Source organism: Lipotes vexillifer, unplaced genomic scaffold (genome assembly GCF_000442215.2).
Source record: "Lipotes vexillifer unplaced genomic scaffold, Lipotes_vexillifer_v1.1 scaffold1318, whole genome shotgun sequence".
NCBI classification, from domain to species: domain Eukaryota; kingdom Metazoa; phylum Chordata; class Mammalia; order Artiodactyla; family Lipotidae; genus Lipotes; species Lipotes vexillifer.
Genome location: NW_006772582.1, coordinates 290,778 through 316,001, shown reverse-complemented (window position 1 = coordinate 316,001; position 25,224 = coordinate 290,778). Strand labels below are relative to the sequence as shown.

The following is a 25,224-nucleotide window of genomic DNA, read 5'->3' as shown; positions in this document are numbered from 1 at the left end:
GGTTAAGAATCTGCCCCAGTGCAGGAGTAGTATTTAGATGTGTAGGATGGATGAAGGAGGTAATCAGGGACTTCCCTGGTGACACAGTGGTTAAGAATCTGCCTGCCAGTGCAGGGGACATGGGTTCGAGCCCTGGTCTGGGAAGATCCTACATGCCGCAGAGCAGCTAAGCCCATGCTCCACAACTACCGAGTCTACGCTCTAGAGACCACGAGCCACAACTGCTGAGCCCGCGTGCCACAGCTACTGAAGCCCGTGTGCCTAGAGCCTGTGCTCCGCAACAAGAGAAGCCACCTAGGGCCTGTGCTCGGCAACAAGATAAGCCACTGCAATGAGAAGCCCGCAACGAAGAGCAGCCCCCGCTCACCGCAACTAGTGAAAGCCTGTGGGCAGCAACGAAGACCCAATGCATCCATAAATAAATAAATAAATAAATAAATTTTTTTTAAAAAGGGGTAATCAGAGGGCAAAGTGAATAGAAAAAGTTCTCTGTGGAGAGTGAAGGTGGGGAGAGTCATTTCCATTAGAGGACAAGAGAATTGCATATGATGGGCTAGCTTCCCCAATATTTCTAGACCTTGATGGCTATGAAGAGTCTCCGATCGGAATCCTCTGGTCACTTAGGGAAAAATATCTCAAAAGCGTCAACTGTCTAGCATGCACCTGGTTTTTCTGATGTATCTCAGTGAAGCAGCTAAATCAGAAATGATTAAGTAAACTTTGCTGAAACATCACGGACAAAAAGCACAGTAATGACAACAACACAGTGGAAACCTGAGTATTGGCACTGCACTCACTGATTACCAGCTATGGGTCACACTGCCTTTAACACCCATGCTTCAAGTCTTGAGCTGTAGATGTATGATCACGGTTTTCAAACAATAATGTGAGTATGTTAATAAAAGTTCTAAATAGCAAAGGTTAGATATTCCAAATATATCCAAACCTATGCATTGGGAAATGCATGTGATTTATATATGAAATTTCCTGCCGTTGTTTAAAACAGAAAAGGAACACTATTTTGAGTGTGTTTATTTGTGGCTTAAGTAATCAGAGCAAGCAGGAGGGGTATAAGAATTCCGTAGGTTTTTAAAGCTGAAATTTAGTGTTAAAGCCAAAGAATCAATAGACGGTTTCGTGTTTTACATCTCCTGTTTAATTAAATAAACATTTTAAGAAATTGATTTTATGCCTAATTTCAGAATTCCCAGCGTCTTGAAGATAAATATCGCAGTCACAGTTTCTTTGGCACTGGCAAGGATCACACAGAGAATTGGTGGAAGGTTTTTTCCCGTCAGCTCATAACTGAGGGATTCTTGGTAGAAGTTCCTGGGCAAAGCAAATTTGTAAAGATTTGCACCCTTACAGAAAAGGTAAACAATGTAGAAGTCTGCCTGTTTGATTGAATTTTCTCACTGTGCATTAAAAGGTTCTTCTTGTGTTCAATAGGGTAGAAATTGGCTTGCTAAAGCCAAAACAGAATCTCCTCAGAGCCTTATCCTTCAAGCTAATGAAGAATTGTGTCCAAGGGAGTTTTTTCTACCAAGGTTCATTTTTCAGTTTTTTTTATAACTTCTGGGTTTTCTGTTATTTAAATGATTCATTTTGTACCAATTTACAGGTACCACACAAAGTAAAATGAGTAAAGATAATCATTTTTGCGTACCTCTTTTAGTCAATTTGGTGTGGGAGTCAGTAGGGAGAATGATAAATCATAGAACACTGTCTTGGTGAACAGGAAGTAGATGACTATTTAGAAAGCTGCTCCTGTTGATTAAAGAAGTGTATAGCACAGGGAACTATATTCAGTATCTTGTAATAAACTATACTGGAAAAGAATCAGGAAAAAAAAGAATATAGATACATACATACATATATGTATAACCAAGTAACTTTGCTGTACACCTGAAACTAATACAATATTGTAAATCGACTATGCTTCAATTAAAATAAATAAATAAAATAAAGAAGCAGCATTGAGGTAAATGTTGAAGAATCTATATACCACATTTCCTTATGTATAGAGGACAGGAAGGGAATACACGTGTTGTCTAGTTTTTAGTACCTTTACGTGTTATTGATCATTTTTCAATTTTTTTTAAATTGAAATATAATTGACATTTAACATTGTGTAAGTTTGAAGTGTACAACTGTTGGTTTGATACATTTATATATTGCATTGTGATTATGGCAATAGCGTTAGATAACACTTTCATCACATCACTTGAATAGCACTTCTTTTTTGTGTAGAGAACAATTAAGATCTAGTCTCTGAGCAACTTTGAAGTTTATAATACAATATTATTGACTATAACCATTATGTTGTACTTTAGATTATCAGTTTTACTTTTAAACTTAAAAAACTTTAAAGAGTTTTAAATCTAGACTTTGAAGAGCTTAAGCTCTTTGGAGGGGAAAATTCAATTTAAAAAAGCATCAGTTCTAAAAGAGTAATATAACCTTATCTGCCTTTCTAAGAGTGGAGGTGTGATGATTCATGTATTAGAAAACAACATTTTAACATTTGAGATAATTTAATTTTATTATTTTTCAGTTCTAAAGCTGTATCTTCTGGCACTGAGCAACATTCCTCTAATCAAGTACCAATTGAATTATCTTCAGAGGTTTGTTTTTATTAAAGAGATGGTTCTTATTATTTCATTCTTTATTGATGCAACTCCTGTTTAAAATTTTTCTGTTTTATTTCCACTCAAAGAGGAAAATGCCATATATAACAAGATATAAAATGTGGAAAGAGAAATGATATGAACAGAATAAAATATGCAATATATGATTTCTGGGGTTAATAGAACAGAAGTATCTGAGAAAGTAATGTTTATTTTTTTTCTTTTAAGCCTATTTTATAACTCATTTGGCTTGGATATTATAACACTTTTTATAATATCTTTTTTTGGATATTATAATACTTTTAGTTGATGGAAAAATAAGCCTGATTCCTAAATGTTCTCATTACAATTACGTAGACACATACACATACACACCTTTTCTTGCTTTGTTTTGGATCTTAGGTAATTACAGATTAAATACTTATCCACAGGCTGACTTCCACTAATGAGGATACTAGGGTGATGGGGTGATGGACAAATGTGCTGAATTAAATTTTCTGGTGAACTTTTTCTGCTTTATTAAAGTATACACAATGTAATTGAATCATTTTTATGACTTTGGCTCTTGCTATGTCTCTAAGAATTGTTTTGATCATATATTCTCTATAGATTTGGGAGGAATGGGATATTACATTGCATTTCTAACCGCCTTTAGAGCCCTAGAAGTTGATAATTCATGAGCTTATTTTCAGATGATTTATTTGATGAGTTGGTTAGTAAAAGGAAAAATTATTGTAATATTTTGTATCTTATTTTCTTCATTTTTAAAAGTTTTTTGAAACTTCTCTCTTTTTTTTTTTGAATGGACCTTTATATGTTTAAAAGCAGCCCAGCTTGCATAAGATGTATTCTTACAAAGCACGTGATAAAATTTCTTCTGGGAGTGACATTCCTGAAAAAAGGTACAGAATTCACATTTTTATTTTCTATGCTCACTTTATTTGCACTTTTTCTCATTCTTTCCTGGAGAGCAAGGTCTGTCAGATGTTGGGCTATTTCATTGGCAGAAGGAAGTTAAAACATAAGCCTCTAGTATTATAATTATTAAAGCAGACTTATAAAATGATAGTTTTAATATTAATTTAATAGCTAACACTTCTGGACATTATTATTTGCCAGACTCTATGCTAAATGCTAAGCATTTTATAAGTAATATCTCATTTAATTCTTACAGTAACCTATGAGTTAGCTACTATTATTTATCCCCATTTTACAGTTGAAGAGACTAAAGGTTAAGAAGTTAACTAACTTGTTAGGAGCATCCATCTAATAACAGAGCTGACTTTCAGAACAATATTTGTCAACCTCTAGCATCTAAACACTATTATTATATAATATTTGTATGAAATATATATATTCCCACTCCTTTAAACAAATGATCTTATGGCAACATAAAATGGTAGATATTGGGGTTGGTAGAGAATAAAGGTAATGCACCTGTTGTGCTTTCAAGCTTAATGACTTTCTGACTTAAAAGTGTAGAGAATGTACAGAATTACAGAAGGTCTGAAAATGGAGAATTTAAAGAACTTGTTAGGACATATGCACAGATTTAGTGGACTACACTTACATACATAGCACGTGAAAGAAAATGGTTTGTTCTTTAACGGTTTGCTCACTTAGATAGGTAATACTACTTTGGATCTGATAGAAACATTTACCATAATACCAGTCTTCCCCCACAAATAATTTCTTTTTGTTTGGAGATATATACTGTGTTTAATGTAAACAAAAGGTTTAAGGAGTGTGCAGAACAATATACCTGTTCAATATGCTGAAGCATTTCTTCATTTAAACATTCCCTGTGGCATCTTCTTTGTGCCATGTACTATTCTAGGCACTGGGATTCAGTGGAGGATAATAGAGACATAGTCACTGGCCCTCCCAGAGTTTATATTCTAGTGGGATATACACATAAGGGAACAGAAAATTACAATCCAGGGTTGTAACACTTTGGAAACACTTTGGAAGTGACACTTGAGGCTTAAGTAGCAGTTGGGTGAAGTGAAGGGATGTTTTCTAAGCAGAGGAGTGGTCCACGTACTAAAACCTGAAGCAAGAGAGAAAACCTGAAAGCAAGAGAGGATATGACATGATTGAGGGGTTCAGCAGTTTGCTAGCAATTCCCTGATAGAGGGAAGCAAGGGAGTGGGAAAATTTAAGACTGGAGAGTTGAACAGGGTCTCAAATATCCAGTTCCTTTCAAGCACTTGATTTGATCATAAAAGCAGTTGGGCACTAAGGAAAGGTTTTAGGCAGAACAGTGACATGATCAAATTTATGATTGAGAACAGGGGTTGACAAACATGAAGGATCAGATAGGAAATAATTTAGGCTTTGAGGGCCATGTGGTCTCCATCTCAACTACACAGCTTTGCCGTTGTGGCCTCAAAGCAGCCATGGATGATATGTAAATGAATGAGTATGGCTGTGTTCCAATAAAACTTTATTTAGGGACACTGAAATTTGATTTTCATATAATTTTCATATAATTTTCACATGCCACAAAATGTTTTCCTCTTGATTTTTTTAACTATTAAAAAATGTAGAAGAAGCCATTCTTAACTACAAGCCTTACCAGAACAGACAGATTTGGCCTGTGCATCCCTAGCATGCCGACCCGTGGTAGATGACTCTGTCTGTGGAGGGAATGGACTGCAGGGGGATCATAGTTGTAGAGACACAAATAGGGAGGCTGTTGTTGTGTTGTTTGCAAGAGGCTATGGTAGATTAGTCAAGGGAAGTGGCAGTGGGTGGGGAGAGAGAGATTTGTAAGATATTTAGGAGATGGAATTGCTAGGACTCAGTGATTGAAAAGATAGGCAGGTTTAGGAAGATGGAGAACATGACTGTGAAGCTTGGGGTTTTTGTCTTTGATGGTGGGTGAGTGCTGCCATTTCCTTCACTGGGCTATGTAAGAGGAAGACAGGTTTGAAGGGCTGCATGTTTAGGGGATGAGGTTAAATTAGTTTAGTGATAGACATACTAAATTTGAGACAACTGTAGAGTGGTCCAGAAGTTAATTTTAATATATGGGCTTAGTGTACAGAAGTGAAAAAGATGCTTACATATCCATGACTATTATTTTAAATTTCATTTGAATTTTCATGAAAATAATACATGTGAATGTTTTTAAAAGTCAGTTGAGACTTAAAGGCATATTACAAAGCACACCAGTTCACACCCTTCTCAAACCCATTTTGTTCTGTTCTGTAGAAACAGTCACCCTCAGATCTTCTGACCAGTTTCTATGGTATTGGCCTCCATATTTCTTTTTTTAAAAACACCTTGTTGGGACTTCCCTGGCAGTCCAGTGGTTAAGACTCTGCGCTTCCAATGCAGCAGGCGTGGGTTCGATCCCTGGTCGGGGCCGGGGGGGGGGGCGGGGAGCTAAGATCCCACCTGCTGCGCAGTGCGGCCAAAAAAACAAACACTTTTTCAGCATATATTTTATTAATATTTATTGTACATTTCTCTTTGAAAGGCTGAAAAAAAGTGGGGAAAAGGCTAAGAAAGAGGGCTATTGTTGACAATACCTCATCTTTCCTTTTTTTTAAATTGAAGTATAGTTGATTTACAATATAGTTTCAGGTGATTCAGTATTCTTACAGATTATACTCCCTTAAAAGTTATTACAAGATAATGGCTGCAATTCCTTGTACTATAAAATACACCCTTGTTGCTTATATATTTTATATATAGTAGTTTGTATCTTTCAATCCCATACTCCTAATTAGCCCCTCCCCTCTTCCCTCTTCCCTTTGGTGCAAAACCTGTGAGTTTTGCATATACATTCATTTGTATTATTTTTTAGATTCCACATACAAGTGATGTCATACAGTATTTGCCTTTCTCTTCCTGACTTATTTCACTACGCATAATATTCTCTAGGTCCATCCATGTTGTTGTAAATAGCAGAATTTCATTCTTTTTTATGGCTGAGTAATATTCCATTGTATGTATCTACACCATATCATTTTTATCCATTTGTCTGTTGATGGGCATTTGGGTTGCTTCCATATCTTGACTATTGTAAATAGTGAACATTGAGGTGCATGTATCTTTTTGTATTAGTGTTTTTGTTTTTTCTGGCTGTGTACCTAGGAGTGGATTGCTGGATCGTATGGTAGCTCTATTTTTAGTTTTTTGAGGAACCTCCATACTGTTGTCCATGGTGGTTGCCTCAATTTACATTCCCACCAACAGTGCACAAGGGTTCCCTTTTCTCTACACCCTCTCCAGCATTTGTTATTTGTAGACTCTTTGATGATAGCCATTCTGACAGGTATGAGGTTGCCTCCGTATTTCTAAGTGATATGCTTAGATTACTATTTTTTTGACTTACCAGTTTTAGAAATTTGTTGTTGATATCCTATAATGGTAAATTAGGGCTTGTCTCCCATATCCCCTTCCTTCATTTCTTCTCCATCAATGTCACCCCCCCCTTCCTTAGAACAAAATTATATTTCAGTTTTTGGTCAAATTAATAATTTGTTTTTACATTATTGTATCTACTCAAATATTATATAATACTAAGGCAATCTGTGTTATTATGGTCACCACTCTTAATTTTCCTTGATGTTAATACTTTTTTATTTTCTTTACTTCTTTAGTGTTCCTATTACTAATTTTTTTTTATAGTAGGTCCTTGTTGGTTATCTTTTGAAAATATAGCAGTGTGTACATGTCAGTCCCAAATTCTGAATCTACCCCTCTCCCCAACCCTTCCTCCCTGGTAACCATAAATTCATTCTCTAAGTCTGTGAGTCTGTTTCTGTTTTGTAAACAAGTTCATTTGTATCACTTTTTTTTTTTTTTTAGATTCCACTTATAAGCGATATCATAATGATATTGGTCTTTCTCTGTCTGACTTACTTCACTTAGTGTGAAAATTTCCAGGTCCATCCATGTTGCTGCAAATGGCATTATTTTGTTGTTTTTAATGGCTGAGTAAGCTATTATTAATTTTTATTTTCTCCTATTTTCAATCTGTTTTTATTTGTTTACTCTTGGAGAGTTCCTTGACTTTATATCCCCTCCCATCTGGTGACATTTTAATTTTAGATATCAAATTTTTAATTTCTAAGAACTGTTTGTTCTTGTTCTCTTTCTTTAATCATGTATAGCAATCTTTTCTTGATTCATGATTACAAGATTTCCACTTATCTCTTCAATGATATTCATTATATATTTTGGGGTTTTTTAAAAGATTTTCATGATTTTTCTATCATAATTTATTCCAGACTTACTGAGATTCCTTTTTTTTAAAATAAATTTATTTATTTTTATTTATTTTTGGCTGCGTTGGGTCTTCATTGCTGCGCATGGGCTTTCTCTAGTTGCGGCGAGCGGGGGCTACCCTTCATTGCGGTGCATGGGCTTCTCATTGCGGTGGCTTCTCTTGTTGCAGAGCACGGGCTCTAGGCGAGTGGGCTTCAGTAGTTGTGGCATGTGGGCTCAGTAGTTGTGGCTCACGGGCTCTAGAGCACAGGCTCAGTAGTTGTGGCGCAGGGGCTTAGTTGCTTTGCGGCATGTGGGGTCTTCCCGAACCAGAGCTCGAACCCGTGTCCCCTGCATTGGCAGGCAGATTCTTAACCACTGCACCACCAGGAAGTCCCTTATTATATATTTTGTACTTCTGTGCACTTGTAATAGCATTCATAGGCAAAACATTTTCTAGCAAACATTCTCCACATATTTTTCTGCTTCAGGGATATGTTACACAGAATTTTGCCAGTATAATAATAAAATTTTTTTGTGAAATAATTTAACATACCAATTTGCAAATAGTCCATTAGTATAAAGATTTCCGTAAATACTAAGATAAAGGTAAATATCTTATTATTTAAAACAAATTTATAGTTGTCTTGAGTCACCTGCTATGACTAATTCTTTGAACTGGAGTTTTCTTTCCTCATGTTCAAATCTCTTTATTCTAGTGATAAAATCTGATAATTGTAAAAATGAAGTCTTACTTTACACTGTAAATTTTTAATTCTTGAAACAGGGAAATTTATAAACATTTCTTAAATATCAAACATGTTCTTCTCTTTCCCCCACAAAAGCAGAAATTTATTTAAATTTGATACCTTTTACATAGGCTATTCTATACAATTTCATTTTTGTAACTTTTCCTCTTTATAATTAATTTATCTGTGAAGTTGCCTCTTGTAGAACCTGGTTTTCTATCTAGTTTGCTGTCTTGGGCCTTTCATACCATGTTAATTGCTAATTGGGTGTTTTAAATTCTTCTTTCGAGGCGTCAAAGGCAAAATTACTCCTTTTGGCTTATTTTTTTTTAGTTTGATTCTGAAGAAAAATGTGAATAATTTGATTAATTCCATGCTAATGTTCCTCAACAGCCAAAAAATAGTGCTATCACAAGAAGAATTATAGATTGTATCATTTTTGGTTAGAAAAAAATTTACTTTGGTATAGATAAGGAGTATTTTCTTTCAAAGTATTTGATTGATGAGGAGGAGGCAAGTGCTGTTCTTAATTGCACCAATTTTGTGATTGACTCAAATTATAGTTTTAATTTTACCTCTATAATGAATGTATTTGATACAAAATGTTTAAAATCTAGGCTGTCATTTAAGTAATAGTTGCCTTACTGGTGTTGTGACAAATAAATGTTAATATTGATTTGGAAAGATATTCTCATTTTGGGGGCAAAATAAAAAGTGAACTTGGAGAAAGAAAAGCTTTTATTATTTCTTTTCTTTTAAATGTTTTAGCATCATGGTGCCATCACCAGGAAAATATTACAAGTCCTTAGAACCTGTTATTTCAGCCAAAGAGCAGGAGACTCAGGTATGGCTTTTGTAAAAAGGCAGTTAGTTTTTGAGAAGATAGTTATGAGTCTGTGCATGCTTAAAATTCTCTTGCCAGTATTTTAAAAATTGTTCTTTAGCTAAGAGGCTAAGATACAGTTCATTTTTCATCCTAAGGGGGAAATGTAATATCTGAAGCTCTAAAAATAAAGGGCTGGATTTTTCTAAGTACATTTAAACAAATGTTGTTTCTTTGCTTTTCGTTCAGACTACATTATATGGCAAATTGGTGGAAGCTAGGCAGAAACATGCCAATAAAATGAATGTTCCTCCAGCTATTCTGGCAACAAATAAGATACTGGTGGATATGGCCCAAATGAGGTAAACTATTTGCATATTTCTAACTTATTTTCTTCTAACATAATAGATTTGTAAAATACATCATTTAGCGATAATATGACTATGGCTCCCGCAGTCACATCCAAGAGGTGGTTCCCAAATCTCCCATGTTGCTGCCAATGATCTGTTTCTTCACTGAGCTTTAGTCCCACATGAAACCAACTCTTTTCAGCAATCAGATCCAGTGTATATAAAATCTAACTCACTACCCACCAACCCTCTGTACATTCATTTCATGCAAATGCCAAAACTCTTCCTTCTGAATTCCTTATTTTTGTTAGTCATACTGTCATGTTCCTAGTCACGCCTGTTTAATACCTCTGATGTTACTGTTACTATTCTAACATATATTCCCATCTTTCTCATATATTATATAGTTTTTAGACTTTTTCATTTCAGTGTTTCTTCTGTGTCTATGCTTTTCTTTTTTAGTGACACCATGGTAGTTCAGACCATTATCCTTTTACTGTTGCAAAAGCCTCTAACTAGTTACTCTTTCTTCAGCCTCTCTCTCTCTCTGATATATGATTGATATGATATATGAATACCAAATACCTCTGATATATGAATACCAAATTAATCTTTATCATGTTGTACTTCTGCTTAACTAGTTTCCTACTGTCTTAACTTATTTAGCCCACAATTCAAGGCCTTCCATTTATGGACTTAAACCTTCTTTTCCATCTGAGTCACAGAATTTTAATGCTTAATCTTACCTAGATTGTTTACCATTTGTTTGTCTCCTTTTCAACTTCCATATACTTATTTACAATGTTGCTTCTGACTTGTAGTTTCCTTGATTTCCCAAAACTCCTATTAGGAAATCCTTTAAGATCTGGCTTTATTGTTATTTGCTCCATGAAGCCTTCCATGTTCTTATCAGCAAAGTGATTCCTCTGTGGAATTCATAAAGGACTTTTAAATGTAAATTTAAAAGATGATTCTATGGCACTTATTACATAATGCTTTATTTATTTTTTTGTTATTATTGGTATTCATGTATATGTGTCTTCTAGATTTTAAATTCTGTGATGAAGATGTTATATTCCTCATCTTTTTGTGTTTTCCAAAGTACCTAGCACAATGCCTAATAATCACTAGGTGGTCAATAAATATTTAGAAGAAATTATTTCCAAAGAATTGTTGCTTGGTAATTGTACTCATCTTGTATACTTCCTTTTCAAAAATTGTTTCTGTTGCTAAATTTCATTCAAGAGATGTTACTTTAGAGAAGAATTTTCTAATAATGTTACATAGTACATATACCTTATAATAATTATTTCATTAAAAATAAATATTCAAAGACCACATTTTAATATTCAGTGAAGATATTTAAAGGAAAAGGAGTAATCATTAGACTGGCAGATTTTTAGAAAGAAGACATCAGACATTCTCTTCATATTGGACACAATAAGAAATATTAAAAGCCTGAAGTAGTTAGTTAGCTAGTTTATTGTTACAGGTAAAAACTTTGTAAATAATGAATGAGATTTTCTTCTGAGTTTCTTAGCCTCTTAGTTATCCTCTAGGAATCATAAAACACGATTACTTGTTTATACATTGGATTTGGTTGCTGGAAAAAAATTCATGTTTATTGAGTGTCAGTATTGAAGCTAAATATCTATTAGCTGTGTTGCTGGAGTGGTAACGTTTCAGTGGTTTCTTGACTTTTTAATTTTTTTAAACGACAGACCTACTACAGTTGAAAATGTGAAAAGGATCGATGGTGTTTCTGAAGGCAAAGCTACAATGTTGGCCCCTCTATTGGAAGTCATCAAACATTTCTGTCAAATAAATAGTCTTCAGGTAAAATACTATGGTTTGCAGGAGCTCTGAGAGAATAAACCTTTTTTGACAATTACAAAACACCCTTCAAAAGCAGCATTTTTCATTTCTATGCTGTACACTTAGAAAATGAATCAGATAGTTTCTATAGTAAATCAGTTATAAAAACAAGTTAGTTACTATTTTTTTAAATGGAAGTATAGTTGACTTACAATATTATATTAGTTTCAGATGTACAACATAGTGATTCAATATTTTTATATATTATACTCTAAAGTTATTATAAAATATTGGCTATATGCCCTGTGCTGTACATTACATCCTTGTAACTTATTTGTTTTATACCCAGTAGTTGGTACCTCTTAACTCCCTTCCCCTATCTTGCCCCTTCCTCCACCTCTCTCCCCACTGATAACCACTAGTTACCTAATTTTTAAGATGATTCTGAAGTAATAGTTGTCAAACCTGCTTATGTCTGTTTATTTTGCTGAGAGGTTTTGTTTTTAAATCTGAATAAGTACTGTATTTTAGACTAAGAAATTATTTTACTTTCAAATGTAGATAGAAATTAAAGCGTCATTCATTCATTCACTATTCAATTCTGGGGGATTAGGGGACTAATTTAGAGGCAGAGTGGTCCACATTATAGTTCATTTTTAGTTCATCTTATTGGCTTAAAGGGAAGACTAGGAATTTCTAGTTTTACAACCATGTTTGTAATTACAAATATTTTATTCAAAACTTATTCACTCTAGCCTTATTTTACCTTTTAAAATCAATATGTAAAAAATAAAAAAAACTTTTTGAGCTCCTCATAAAAAGGGAATTTGGAGCTGCTCCTTAGAGGTTTTATTCGTGTTATTTTTTTCACTAATAGCTAATGATCATGTTGATATTCTTTCAATCATTATATTGATATTATTTTTGATCATTTGTGCTACATTTAAAATTTTGTAGACAGACCTCTTTTCAAGTAGAAAACCACAAGAAGAACAGAAGAAAAGTCTGGTGGTGAAAAATAAGGCAAGCTCACTTTCACAGTCTGCAGCCATCACATATTCTTTATTCCAAGAAAAGAAAATGTGTTTGGTAAGTGTTACTTTCAAGTTAGAGGGAATTTTTAAGTTTATCTAAACGTGTTTTATCAGCTTTTCAATATCAAAGTTGAGACTTGGGATAAATTTCTTCTAATCCTACAATATTTTATGTGGTTTCATTTTATAATTAATTTTAGAACAGAATGTCATTTGCTTTTTCTGCTAAGCCCTTTTCTGTTAATTAAGTAAAAACAGCAAGTATAGTTTGACCATGATTATCTTATAGAGGTTGTATCAGAGGTACTGATAAATGCATTTATAGCTTAGGGATATTGGAGCAGTCATATTTTAAGACTCCATTTTTTTAAATGGGATTAATAGTTAAAAAACTATTACTGTATATACTGATAAGAGATAATCTCCAAGATACATTGTTAAGTAGAAAAAGGAAGATGCATAGCACTGTGAAAAACATACATAAATGTGTATGTATATATATTTGCATGCTTATATATTCACGTATCCTTGGGTATGTATACAAAAGTGCATAGAATATCTCTGAAGGATGTCGAAGAAGTTAGAAATAAGTTAAAAAAAATAACAAACTTGCTTTTCACTCTATCTCCTCTAGTGTAATGTTCTGTTTTTTTTTAATCATGTCTGCTTGATGCTCTTTGAAAAAAATCTGATTACTGTGAAAAATGGCCATACTTAATGTTTCTTTATTGTTTTGGCATAAGTCCTTAAGGCTGTTGAGATTTTTTAAATATACAAAATGAAGAGGATATCTTAGTGGAATAGGGACAGAATGAGGCTTCCAGCTAAATTTCACTAATTTGCATTCCTGTCCTCTCTAATGTTAAATTGGTTTAGATTAGGCTGTATGGTCCAGGGCCTGCTTTTCCTGTTCTCTGTGTCTCCATCCACTAGGCTATGTTACACACTTTCTATTCTGGTTAATATCCAATATAAATAAGAATAAACAGTCCATAGCTTATCGTAGTCACTTAATATATGTTCTACTTACATAGCCAAACCCCTTAATTAAAAGTACAAAAGCCATTACACAAAGAACCAAATAATTCCATTGAACTATTTTTGAAACATATTACATGATAAATAGGAATTTTAAGTTCATTCTCTTACTTAAACAGTAACTTACATGTACATGTAAAACATGCTTGTATATACACAATTTGACCAAATATGTATGGTATAACTGTATATAATTACTAAGAAAATATGGAATAGCCTCCAAAATTTTAAAATAAATTGTATTCTCATACTTAGCCAGGATATGAAGTTTCATGTATTATATTACACATTCATGGTTAAAAATGTGAGGAGTGATATATCTTCATTTGTGTCTTTTGCTATTATTTGGTTGTATATTATTGTGAAATATTGTGTAATTATCTGTACATCCCAGGAGTCTGAGGGGGTCTTGCCAGTTACCTGCAAAATTAAACATGCCTAAGGACCAATTAATCAGGAGGAATAATACAATTCGTTTTAGGTAATACGATGCCTGATATCAAATAACCCTGATATTATGCACACATGGTACACATCTTCTAGTAGAAAAAGTGTAGACATTTAGTGAAAGTAACTTAAAACCTTCCTTTGAAGGATGAAAATATTGCTTTAAATGCTCTATTTTGTGAAAATATCAGCATTCATACAAATACAGTCCAAATTCAGACTTTCAAGGTGTGTTAAAAAAGAGTGCCATGAAATAATTTAGAGCTGAGTGACTAAACTTTCTGAATGTTTAAAAGAATGTTTTATCTAACAGACATCTTAAATGGATTTGGAGCTACATTTGTTTAAAAGCTACATAAATATGTAACAGTGTCCTTAATTTAGCACAATTCATGTTAAATTCAATGCTAGGCAAATGATGACAGCCACTTGTAAATTGTGGTTATTATTATTTTATGAATAGAGCCAATTTAAAGCACTTTTTAAACTCTTCTTGAGAACCTTTTCTAGAGTACATTTGGAGCCTTATGTTATTGCTAAGCATTTTATGTTTTGTCTTCCTGGAAATTCATGTAACTGAAGTACCGTGTGTTATTTCAAGTATATACATTATTGGGTTTCAGTTTACTGTATTTTTAAAAGGTTGTGGCAGCTATTAGACTTACATAGAATGACTACTCTCTGTCACTAATAGGTTTTTAAGGTGACTAATTACAGAGGAATGAGGATTGATTTCTTAGCTAAACCTGGGTGATTTTGCTGTATTCAATATAATAAGTATAAAAAGCACCTGTGGAGTTCTAGCATGTGAGTCATTTTAAAGAATTAGTTAAAATGAGAAATTTAAATGAAGGTTTAGTCCACTGTTTATTTCTCAGTGAACATTTACTACCTGAAGGTTTTGGACCTTGTATAGTGGAAACTTAAAAAAAACTCACTGGTTGTTTTGCTGCTATTTCTCTAGAAGAGTGTAGCTGAGAACAGGATTCTGCCTCTCACAGCAGTTGGCATGCACTTGTCCCAAGCGGTGCAAGCTGGCTACCCGCTCGATATGGAGCGAGCAGGTCTGACTCCAGAGATTCAGAAGACTATTGCTGATGTTATCCGAAACCCTCCCATCAACTCAGGTGATAACCATGACCCTGGTCTGCAGCCTTAATGACTTGAGTCATTGAACCCAGATGAATTAAACAAGCAATCCACTAATATTTTTCACTCTGATCGCATTAACCCTTTATGCTACTATGAAAACTTTACTTTTGTAATGCTTTTTATTGTTTCAGAAAAACAACCTTTCTTCCCATTATCACTCAGAAGTCTGAGTCTGAGAAATTCTTGCTTTTTTTTTTCAGCTTCAGGTTACAACTTCCACACCCATCCCCCAAACAGTGCTCTTTCATCCTTTTCTGATTTCTACTTTATCACTTGAAAAAAACACACATTCATTCCCCATAGCTCACTGACTCTTAGTTTTTTTTCTAAATCTTTCTGATTCCCTGTCACTGGTTTTACCTAAGTAGTCTTTCTCATCAATACAGTCAATAGTGTCAGGCACTGTGGCATTGAAGGGTTGGACTGAGTTCTGTTGGGCCCCTTGTAGAAGGGTTTTCTCCTGTCACTTTGCTACAGAACCTCAACTGTACTCATGGAGATCAAGCCCCTTTGTTTGCCTTGCAGAAAATTTAAAAATATGCCTATTTTAAAATTATGATCCCTTTTTTACAGAAGTAAAGATGAGGTGGAGTAGAAGGATTTTCACACCCTAAATGTACAAATGTAAACTAGGTGTGTTATAATTCAATAAATCTGTTAAGTTTTTTTTGACTGTTAGGACAGAGCAGTGGACATACAAAAAGCCTTATCTCCAAAGCTGCAGTGCAAATAGTTAAACTTATTACCTCAAATTCTTTCCCACTCAGGAACGAGTATACAGTTCTCCCCCCAGATTTAGAAATAAGGGAAAACAGATCACAATTAATACTATACTTAACTGATCAGAAGAAAGGTATTTAAGTCACCTTCAAAGGCAGCATTTGTTCTAGGCTTGAGCAAGACTTGACTGAAGGACACCTCCATCTCTCCTTCCATTGCTCAACCTTGGAGGCAAGGAGGGAGACAGAGGCAAGTTTGGGCAGTGGTCCTCTAAGTTAGTTCCAGGAAACCGAAGTTTCTCTTTTTACTATACCATGTTAAAGTTGTATTGCCAACTATTTAAAGGAAAGAAATATGTAATTTCTAATCCTGGTCAATGAGACTTCCAAGTGTTTTCAGGGCCTGTTGATAGCTTATGTCAAGATCTTATTTGAGGGAGATACCTTAACACCTAATTCTGCTTCTGTATCACAGCTTTCTGGTTATGATTTGATTTCCCATGTAGGTCTGTCTATAGGGAAAATATGCTCTAGTCTTGCTAATCTGGGTACTTATCTATATGATAGTTGTGAATTCATAATTGGAAATTAATGAATTGGCATTTTGTGAGCTTGGTTAATGTGTCTCTATTAAGGTTAAAGTAGGTTTGTAAATCTGAAAACAGTGAGGGCCAAATCCTGTACTGCGATAAAATATCCAGGGTCACTTAGCTGTGAGTCATCTTGTGAGGAAGCCAGCCAGCTCTCCTGGTCGCTCTCCTGGGTCTTTCTAACTTCAGCAACCATTTTGCTAGAAATTAAGGAAGAGGAAGGACAACAGTAATTAATTGCAGGGTTAGAATTGGGATTGTATAAAACCTCTCTTTCTCCAGTGCAGAATGAAATAGTATTTTAGAGAAAGTCAAAGACTCAGATGCCTTCTTGATTTTAATACCCTAGAATTATTTTTTCCTTTATGTATGTATTGTCTCTCAGGATTTAGAGAAAGATATATCTTTGATGAGCTGTTTGATAGTATGCAGTATTCTCTGAGTTTGTGCACTTTTTTTCCCTTTTTCCTATTGTCTTTACTATTATATTATACACTGAGTATAGCAAATAAATTTTCATTCAGTTAAATATTAAATTGAAATTCCAAAGAACAATGGAATTTAAATTATACTTATTAAACACTTACTTTATCTTTCTGTCAATACACTGTATATAGGTTGTACAAGTAATACGAAAAAATATATTATTGTAATTTACTTCCAAAGCCAAAATTGAGAAAGATAAATTTAAATTATACTTATTAAACACTTACTTTATCTTTCTGTCAATACACTGTATATAGGTTGTACAAGTAATACGAAAAAATGTATTATTATAATTTACTTCCAAAGCCAAAATTGAGAAAGATAAGTATCATGAGCTCTAAACTTGATTTCTTTTGATTGTATGGTTATAGTCTGTAATATATCATTTATTGATATGAAATTTTATTTTTAAATTCTTATTTTTCCTTGATAAAATACTATTTGTTCTCTTACTGGAGGGAACATTGTTGAGTTATAAATTATAATAAGAAATGAAGACATCTATGCCACACTAATGATTCAGATATGATATTTCACCTTTTACTTAACTGTAGCCATATCACATAATTTGGTGTTTTAATGAACAAGTTTGTTGGCATTTAAATTTTGCACAATCTTGAATTGAAAATTTTCTATATTTTATTATGGCATAATCTTAATCTTAAAAATAGAGTATTTGTGAATTGAGAAATTATATCTGTTATTTTCATGCTATCTTATTTGCTAAGTAGGTTTTGTCCTTGTAACAATATTTTAAGGAATTCTGTACCTTTTTATTCTTTTAGTTTTTTCCATGTTTATATGACTTTAAGCTGCTTCTCTTATGGAGTTGAGATTCTAACTATGCTTAATAATAAATGAAGCAAAGTATTTAATGAGGTACCTGGAAAGTATTTTTAATAATTTTGTTCTTTTTTTTTAAAACAGCTTTATTGAGGTATTTTGGCATACAATATTTAAAGTGTACTGCTCATTAAGTTTTTTTTTAAATTAATTAATTAATTTATTTATGGCTGTGCTGGGTCTTTGTTTCTGTGCGAGGGCTTTCTCTAGTTTGCGGCGAGCGGGGGTCACTCTTCATCGCGGTGCGTGGGCCTCTCACTATCGCGGCCTCTCTTGTTGCGGAGCACAGGCTCCAGACGCGCAGGCTCAGTAGTTGTGGCTCATGGGCCTAGTTGCTCCGTGGCACGTGGGATCTTCCGGGCCCAGGGCTTGAACCCGTGTCCCCTGCATTGGCAGGCGGATTCTTAACCAGTGCACCACTAGGGAAGCCCTGTTCTTTCATTCTTTATGTGCATGTAACTAGAAAATTAAGGGTGGCTTCCAAGGGACCTGCCACAAAAGTAGGGGTAATATGATCTCTTTTAAGCACTGAAAGAATGCAGGCGGTGCTCATTATTTCACTCTCCAATAGATATTTTCAGCACTTACTTGTGTGGAAAGTTAGGGCAAATAAGATCTGAAAATAAAATATCTTTCCCAGAAAACTTATTTAAATAATAGGCATTTTAAATAGTTGACGTGTTTTGTTATGCTTTGATAGCCATTGAAAGAATCCTTTTTATTAGCATCTTATTTACAAGTATGATTAGCTTCTATTTTAAGGCTAAATTATTTTCAAAAAATTAACTTATAATTGATATTTGGAATTTCTGTGGATGGTGGTTTTGATTCTCAGGGCAGCCCTCAAAAGATGGTTTGAAACAAAAGTTAAGCAGAGTCGATAGCCTGACCTGACTCTGGCTCTTGGAAGCAGGGGTGCAGGTGGTGCAGGAGTGAGGGGACATGTTTTACTCCACTTCTGTTCTGTAAGGGGATAGGCATTTGAAAGAGGAACATTTTCTTTGGCCACCTTCCTCCTTCCTTTCTACAAAACGTGTCACTATTTCCAGCTCATAGGTTTTCTGCAGTGTTCTGTGTAATTTACTTTTAAATCTTTTTTTTCATCCTTTACAGATACAAATAAAATTAAACTAATTAGAATGTATGTTCCTGAAAACATTGACACCTACCTTATCTACATGGCAACTGAGATCCTGGAAAAAGGCTGCGAAAACAGGATGCTATGCCAATCTTCATGTGATTCCAGCAAAAAGAGATGTTTCCCCAACTCTGAAGAAAGCTGTTCAAATTCTAAGAGAAGGAAGGAAGAAGTGGGCACTAATACCAAGGTGTTAATTATATGTAGAATTTTCATATAGTGTCAGATCGTTCAATTTGCATATCTTAATACCAGAATGCTGTTATTTTTTGAACTGTTATAAATTCTGATGCAAGGTTACTTTTTAGAAAATCTTGGTGCTGTATTTCTGTTGCTTTTCATAAATCCGATCTGAGTAAAGAGATTTTTTAAACAGTGGGAAAAGAGGAATATAGTCCATCTACTATTTAGCTTATTGTATGGGAATGTCAGCTTAAATTTTACCTCTACTTTATATTGACTATATAGTCTGGAAATTCTCTTTCTTTCATAGATATATTTAATATTGGCTGTAAGCATATGGTAGTTTATGTGGTTAATGAAAATAAGACCAAATTCTATGATATATACCTCCCCAGATATTGGAATTTGTCTATCATTCTGTTACTCCTCAGGCTCTGTTCCTGTTATAGTGAATCTCTCAGGTACAAGGATAATTGTTGCTCATGGTCCTGGCCATATCCCAGTGCACTTTTGCATGATCAGAGAAAGACCATGAGTTTAGTATTATTTTTACATGGTATATTTTATTAAAATCAAATGCTTTGAATATTATTGCTCTGTTATATGAGATAAATAAATAGTCATCAGAGAATAACTATTCTTTGACAATGTGACTCTACTAAATAATTGCAAAGACTTGAAAATTTGACCTTTAATATCTTCCAGGTCTAAAGTTCCATGATAAAAGTTTGTGAAAACTATAATTAACTCAAAAATTACTTTAGTCCCTAGATGATAAATTCAGCATGGTGGTAGGTGGTTGCTACTATTTATATTAGAGAATTAGGGACTTTATTTCAGTTCTAAGTAATCTTTATAGAATTTCCAACAGTTAAACTCCTTTTCTCAATAGCTTAAAAAGTAAGAGGAACTGATCTTTTAAAATTCTGTCCTTCAGTTAGATTTGTATATAGTCATGTACTAGATAACCTAATGAAATTTTATTAACTGGAATTCTTTACATTATTTTGGCAATTGAGTTAGCTATAAGAAGGGCATTACTAACACACCACTGTAAAGCAATTATACTCCAATAAAGATGTTAAAAAAAAAGGGGGGGCATTAAAGGAGATATACGTTGGGCAGGTGGTAGTGAAATTTGGCTGCTTTCCCAGCCTTTTATTTCTGAAATCTATACCAGGTGCCTAAGACCTTATTTTTTTCCCATCTGTATCTGTCAATAGGAAAAGGTGTAACTTGTTATTTTTCCTAAATATCAAAGCACATTTATAGTGAAATACTGTTATAACCACACATTAATATTATTGCTTTCCTCCTATTGAAATAACATCATATTCTGAAAAAAGAGTGGGGGTATTTTGGGTGGGTGGGTGGAAATTAAGCCTACCGGATTCAGCCTTTTCTTTTTCCCCATTTAGGGGAACAAGAATATTGGGGCTAGGAAGTAGATTAAGGGGTGAGTGAGCCAGCCAAAGTGTTTTTCTTTCGTCTGCCTTCCAGTATAGAAAGCTACACTGAGCACTGTAGAGTCCGTTGGAGGCCTGGTTTCAGGATCCTTCATGTGTTAATATTCATCTTCTCTACTGACCTGGGTTGTATCCCTTAGTCTATTTCATCTTATGATTATGAGGTTTCTAATAAAAAATAATGTCAAAACAAATTCTTCTTATTAGTTGATGCATTGTTAGGTTTACATCTATTGTGACTGCAGTTAAGGTAGAAGCTCAATCATGCCTACGTTTTACTGGAGGAAGATTATGTCTTGATAATGGTAGTTCTGATTCAATATACGAAGGTACACAATGGATTCTTTAAATGTGTAGTTTTTTTTTTTATTTCTGGAAAGTTTTCTTAAATTGCAGATTTAAAATTTTTGTTTATTTCAGGAAGTTTTTTAAAATTTTACTTTTTAGTATTTTTGTCCCATTGCTTTGTAGTTCTTCTTAACAGATTTCTGCTCTCTATATGTTGGATCTTCTTTACTGAGCTACAATATCTGTCACTTCTCATGAATTCTTTTTGGCTTTTCATTTCTCTTTAAATTAAACTTTTCTTCTTTTTCACCTTCTATTTCTGTTTGGAAACAATCTGTTATATTTATTGCTATGTTCTTTATAGTTTAATATTCACTTCTATAATTTTTTCTTTTATTTCTAATTCTTTCCAGAGCTTTTCCCCTCACTTTTGAATTTTTCTGATTTTAATTTATGATGTTTGTTTTGAATTATTTTCTTAATGTTTTTCAGCTCATTTTAGGAGGTTACAGTTTTCTATATAGCAAGTCGGTGTCAGATTTGACCTCATAACTTCCTGTTGCTCCTTTTTGTGTGAAATTAGTTTTCCTGCACTTTCAAAAGACGGCATGCTTCAAGATAGTTTTTCCAAGTTCCCAGAGCTCTCCTGTTGTTTTTGTGTAGCATTCAAAATAGGGACACTTGGTTTATGACATACCCCGTTCTGCTACTTTTACTTGGGCTTTCTCTTCCCTTTGCCTCTATTATACCCGTCCTGCTTGCTTTTGATTTAACCCCAGCAGTTCTCAGTGTCAGGCCTTCACCTGGAAGTTCATAGGTGCCAGCTGCTCTAGTCACTTAAGACGCTGCTGTGGACCCCTTTCCATCGCCTGCTGTTGGGTTGGGCAAAGGCCCTCCCACTTTTCAGATGCTGTTCTCAAATAAACCTTTCCAGTGTATACCTGTGGGCTGTTTGGTTCTCCTGTTCTCAGGCACCTCACTGCCTGCCTCTGCTTTCTCCCACACAGATGTTGTACCATGCAGGTCTTAGGGCTGTTGGTGGTTTTTCCTCACATGCTTGTAGTTTCAGTTTCCTGAGGATACCTTTAATAAACTTAGTTTCTTTGTAAATGTAGATGATGAATTTTAGGTTTTGCTCCCTAATTCTATCTGTTTTAATGCTGGGATTCAGAGAGATTAAAAAACTATGCTGCTGCTGCCACCATCTTCCCTCTCCTCATATGTCACTTTTTTCCATCTTATTTTTCTTGACTGCCAGAGAGAGAGAGAGAGAGAGAGAGAGAGAGAGGGAGAGAGAGAGAGAAAGAGGGAGAGAGAGGGGTCTCATGCCCTGCCACTGAGTTTCATTATAAATTAAGACGTATAACATTTTTATAAACTACTTTAAGATACTCAGGAAAAATGCTGGGGGGGTAATATCATTATAATCATTGTTAAAATTGAGTACCTCAGAATAATATGAATTTTCTTAAGCTTTGCTTTTTTAGGCATAGTTTGTTTTTTTCCTAAGGAAATAGTGCATGTAGTAACTATTTCGTATTCCACAAAAATTGTAAAGGTTGATGGAAAACATTCTTGTGATTTTTCACTGGAAGATGAGAGTCACAGAAATTCACTAAAACTAACTTCCTGGAATCAGCCATTCAGCGATCCCCAAATAGAAGATTTCTTTCTAGATTCTCATTCACAGGTAAAATTGATTTAATAAAATAGTTTTCATGACAAATATATTATGCTTGATAACTAATATACCTAGATTTATCTTAGTTTTTAGACGAAATTAAATGCAAATATAATGTACGTATTTGCTTACATATATATGGGTACATATAATCAGCAAATGAGTTAATGTTTTATATTCTCAACTTAATGATAGTGGCTTATTAATAGAACTTGGAGTACCAAGATACTTACTTAAATTTTTATTATGATTGCTGGGAATTTTAGCCTTCTACTAATGAAGGAAATAGTCACTGAAAAGTGTTGTTTCTGTTATTAGACCTCATAATTAAAGTCCTCCAGATACTTATTGTTGAGACTCAAAAGATACATTCAGTGTAAGCAAGTGTTTTACCCCTTTCTCAATGAAATAAGCTCATTTTTATAATGATAGGATAAATGCTGAATATCATATTCTATCAATATAAAAATGTTATAGGAGATAAAAGACTTGAGATGATATTAGCTACCAATTAATGAATACCAAGAATAAATCAGGATGTGTTTTGATATTTTGTAACTCTCCATATAATCCAGTGATACAGTATTATATACTGTTATTCTCTTTTTCTGTGTGAAGAAATCAAGGCTTTAATAACATTCATAAGGTCATACATGTAGCAAGTGACTCAATTAGAACTCAAACCTAGTTCTGTTTTTTTAAGTTACTTAGGCTTATTTTATTTATTTATATTTATTTTTAATTGCAGTATAGTTGCTTCACAATGTTGTGTTAGTTTCTGCTGTACAACGAAGTCAATCAGCTATATGTGTACATATATCCCCTCCCTCTTGGACCTCCCTCCCAACCCTCCTCCCCCATCCCACCCATCTAGGTCATCACAGAGCCTGTCTGGTTTTAAAGTCCCTGCTTATTCCATAGTATTCGGCTACGGCTACAACAGGACTTCGGGTTTTTTCCTTGGCTCTGTTATTGTTCGGACCTTGTACTCTGTTTTACTTTTTGGCTTTGTTATAATTTTAACTGGTTTCCTTCCTCCAGTTGCCCTTAAACTCTAATTGCAAGCAATGATAGTTGTCTGTGGCTGCAAGGAATTTTGATAATAAAATTCTGGGGGGAAGAGTATTTCTGGGCCAATTTCATCTCTACCCAAATGCCTTTTATCCATGCTACTTTATATCCCTAATACTTATTATTTCTAAGCCAAACATTGTAGTATCATACAGTGTGTATAAATCTAATCTGTTCTCTGGGTCTTCTCTTCCCTGTGAGGAAATAGGTGCCTGGGAGAAAAGTTGCTATCCTGGCTGGTTTTTTTCTTTAGCTTTTGCTAAAGTGTGAATAGCCCTTTCTTCGGCACTAGATTTATTTAAGTTGGAATAGCTAACAGCTTTTACCTTTTAAAAATATAAGGTCACACAGTTTTTTTGTCAAGGAGTTTTTACTTTTTTTCCCACCTTTAAATATTTTGAAGCCACTGTTAAACGCAGAAAACATAATAAAACATAGCAAGCAGTTAACGAACAATTCATAGATGTAGTCTTCATTCTTGAAATGGAATAAATTATACTGGTATACCTTAGGCTAACAGACACATTGTAACTTAGATGAGACCACCTTACCTTAAAGCCCTCAAATAGTTCCAATAAATAAATTAACTCTCCCAGATTCCAAAGTATAGTCATGTTAGAATGATTTCTCCATCATGTTGGTTTAAAGAGCTAGAGTTCAAGCTGAGATAACACAAATTAATACCATTTTGAGCTTATAGAACTTACCTATTAAAAGTTTTAATAGGTATTAAATTACCTATAAAAATTTAATGTACAGATAATATAAGTACACAACCACTGCCTTTGGGCTTAATTTTGTTTTCAGGGACCTTTAACTAGGGTTCTGAAGCTTCATTTGGTGCACAGGTCCCCTAAAATTAGGCAAAATATCGTGCATATGTACGTTTGTCTTTTTTTCTCATAAGTGGACCTCTAGTTTTTAGCAGATTCTCAAAAGAGTCTATGAAACAGAACCCTTTTTTTTTTTTCATTGATTCAGCAAATGTTTTTTGAGTACCTGTTATGTCTCAGCAACTCTGCAAGGTCCTGATGATGCTTGAACCACTCTCCTAGTCTGTCTACCACTGTAGATGTACACGTTGTATGCTTTTTTAAATGCCTAATATAACTGTGTGTGTGCGTGTACACATGCTTAGGCAGATGCCTTTCTTGGAACATTAAATTCACCATTTTGGCCAAGCTAAAGCAAATACACCATGGGACATAGATCTGAAATAATATCCAGTTCTTTCCTTTCCAAATGAGAGTCTACACTTGAGTGTCTAAAAATAGGTAACAGGATGGCAGGTAATTGCCTAAAAAAATGATATAGTTGATTTTGTCTCTCATGTGTTTATTTTTGGATCCAGAAATAAATTCTGTAGATCTCATTATTTTGTTTTATTTGGAAAGGGAAGGCTTGTGGGTGTATATTCAATAACCTATGTTACTTTGCAACTGAGACACATTTTCAGCAGTACAAATATATATATATATATGTATATATATATATATATATATAT

At 34.1% G+C, this 25,224-nt stretch overlaps 1 protein-coding gene across 1 annotated transcript in view; it reads left to right on the top strand.

Annotated features, from left to right (window-relative positions):
* The window catches only part of WRN (WRN RecQ like helicase), a 96,877-nt gene that overhangs the window by 71,472 nt on the left and 181 nt on the right, over positions 1-25,224 (top strand). The window contains 10 exon segments of the mRNA XM_007447613.1: positions 1,203-1,373; positions 1,450-1,547; positions 2,555-2,624; positions 3,453-3,529; positions 9,365-9,440; positions 9,669-9,781; positions 11,491-11,605; positions 12,542-12,673; positions 15,068-15,230; positions 19,007-19,221. Of these exon segments, the coding sequence (XP_007447675.1) occupies positions 1,203-1,373; positions 1,450-1,547; positions 2,555-2,624; positions 3,453-3,529; positions 9,365-9,440; positions 9,669-9,781; positions 11,491-11,605; positions 12,542-12,673; positions 15,068-15,230; positions 19,007-19,221 (1,230 nt within the window).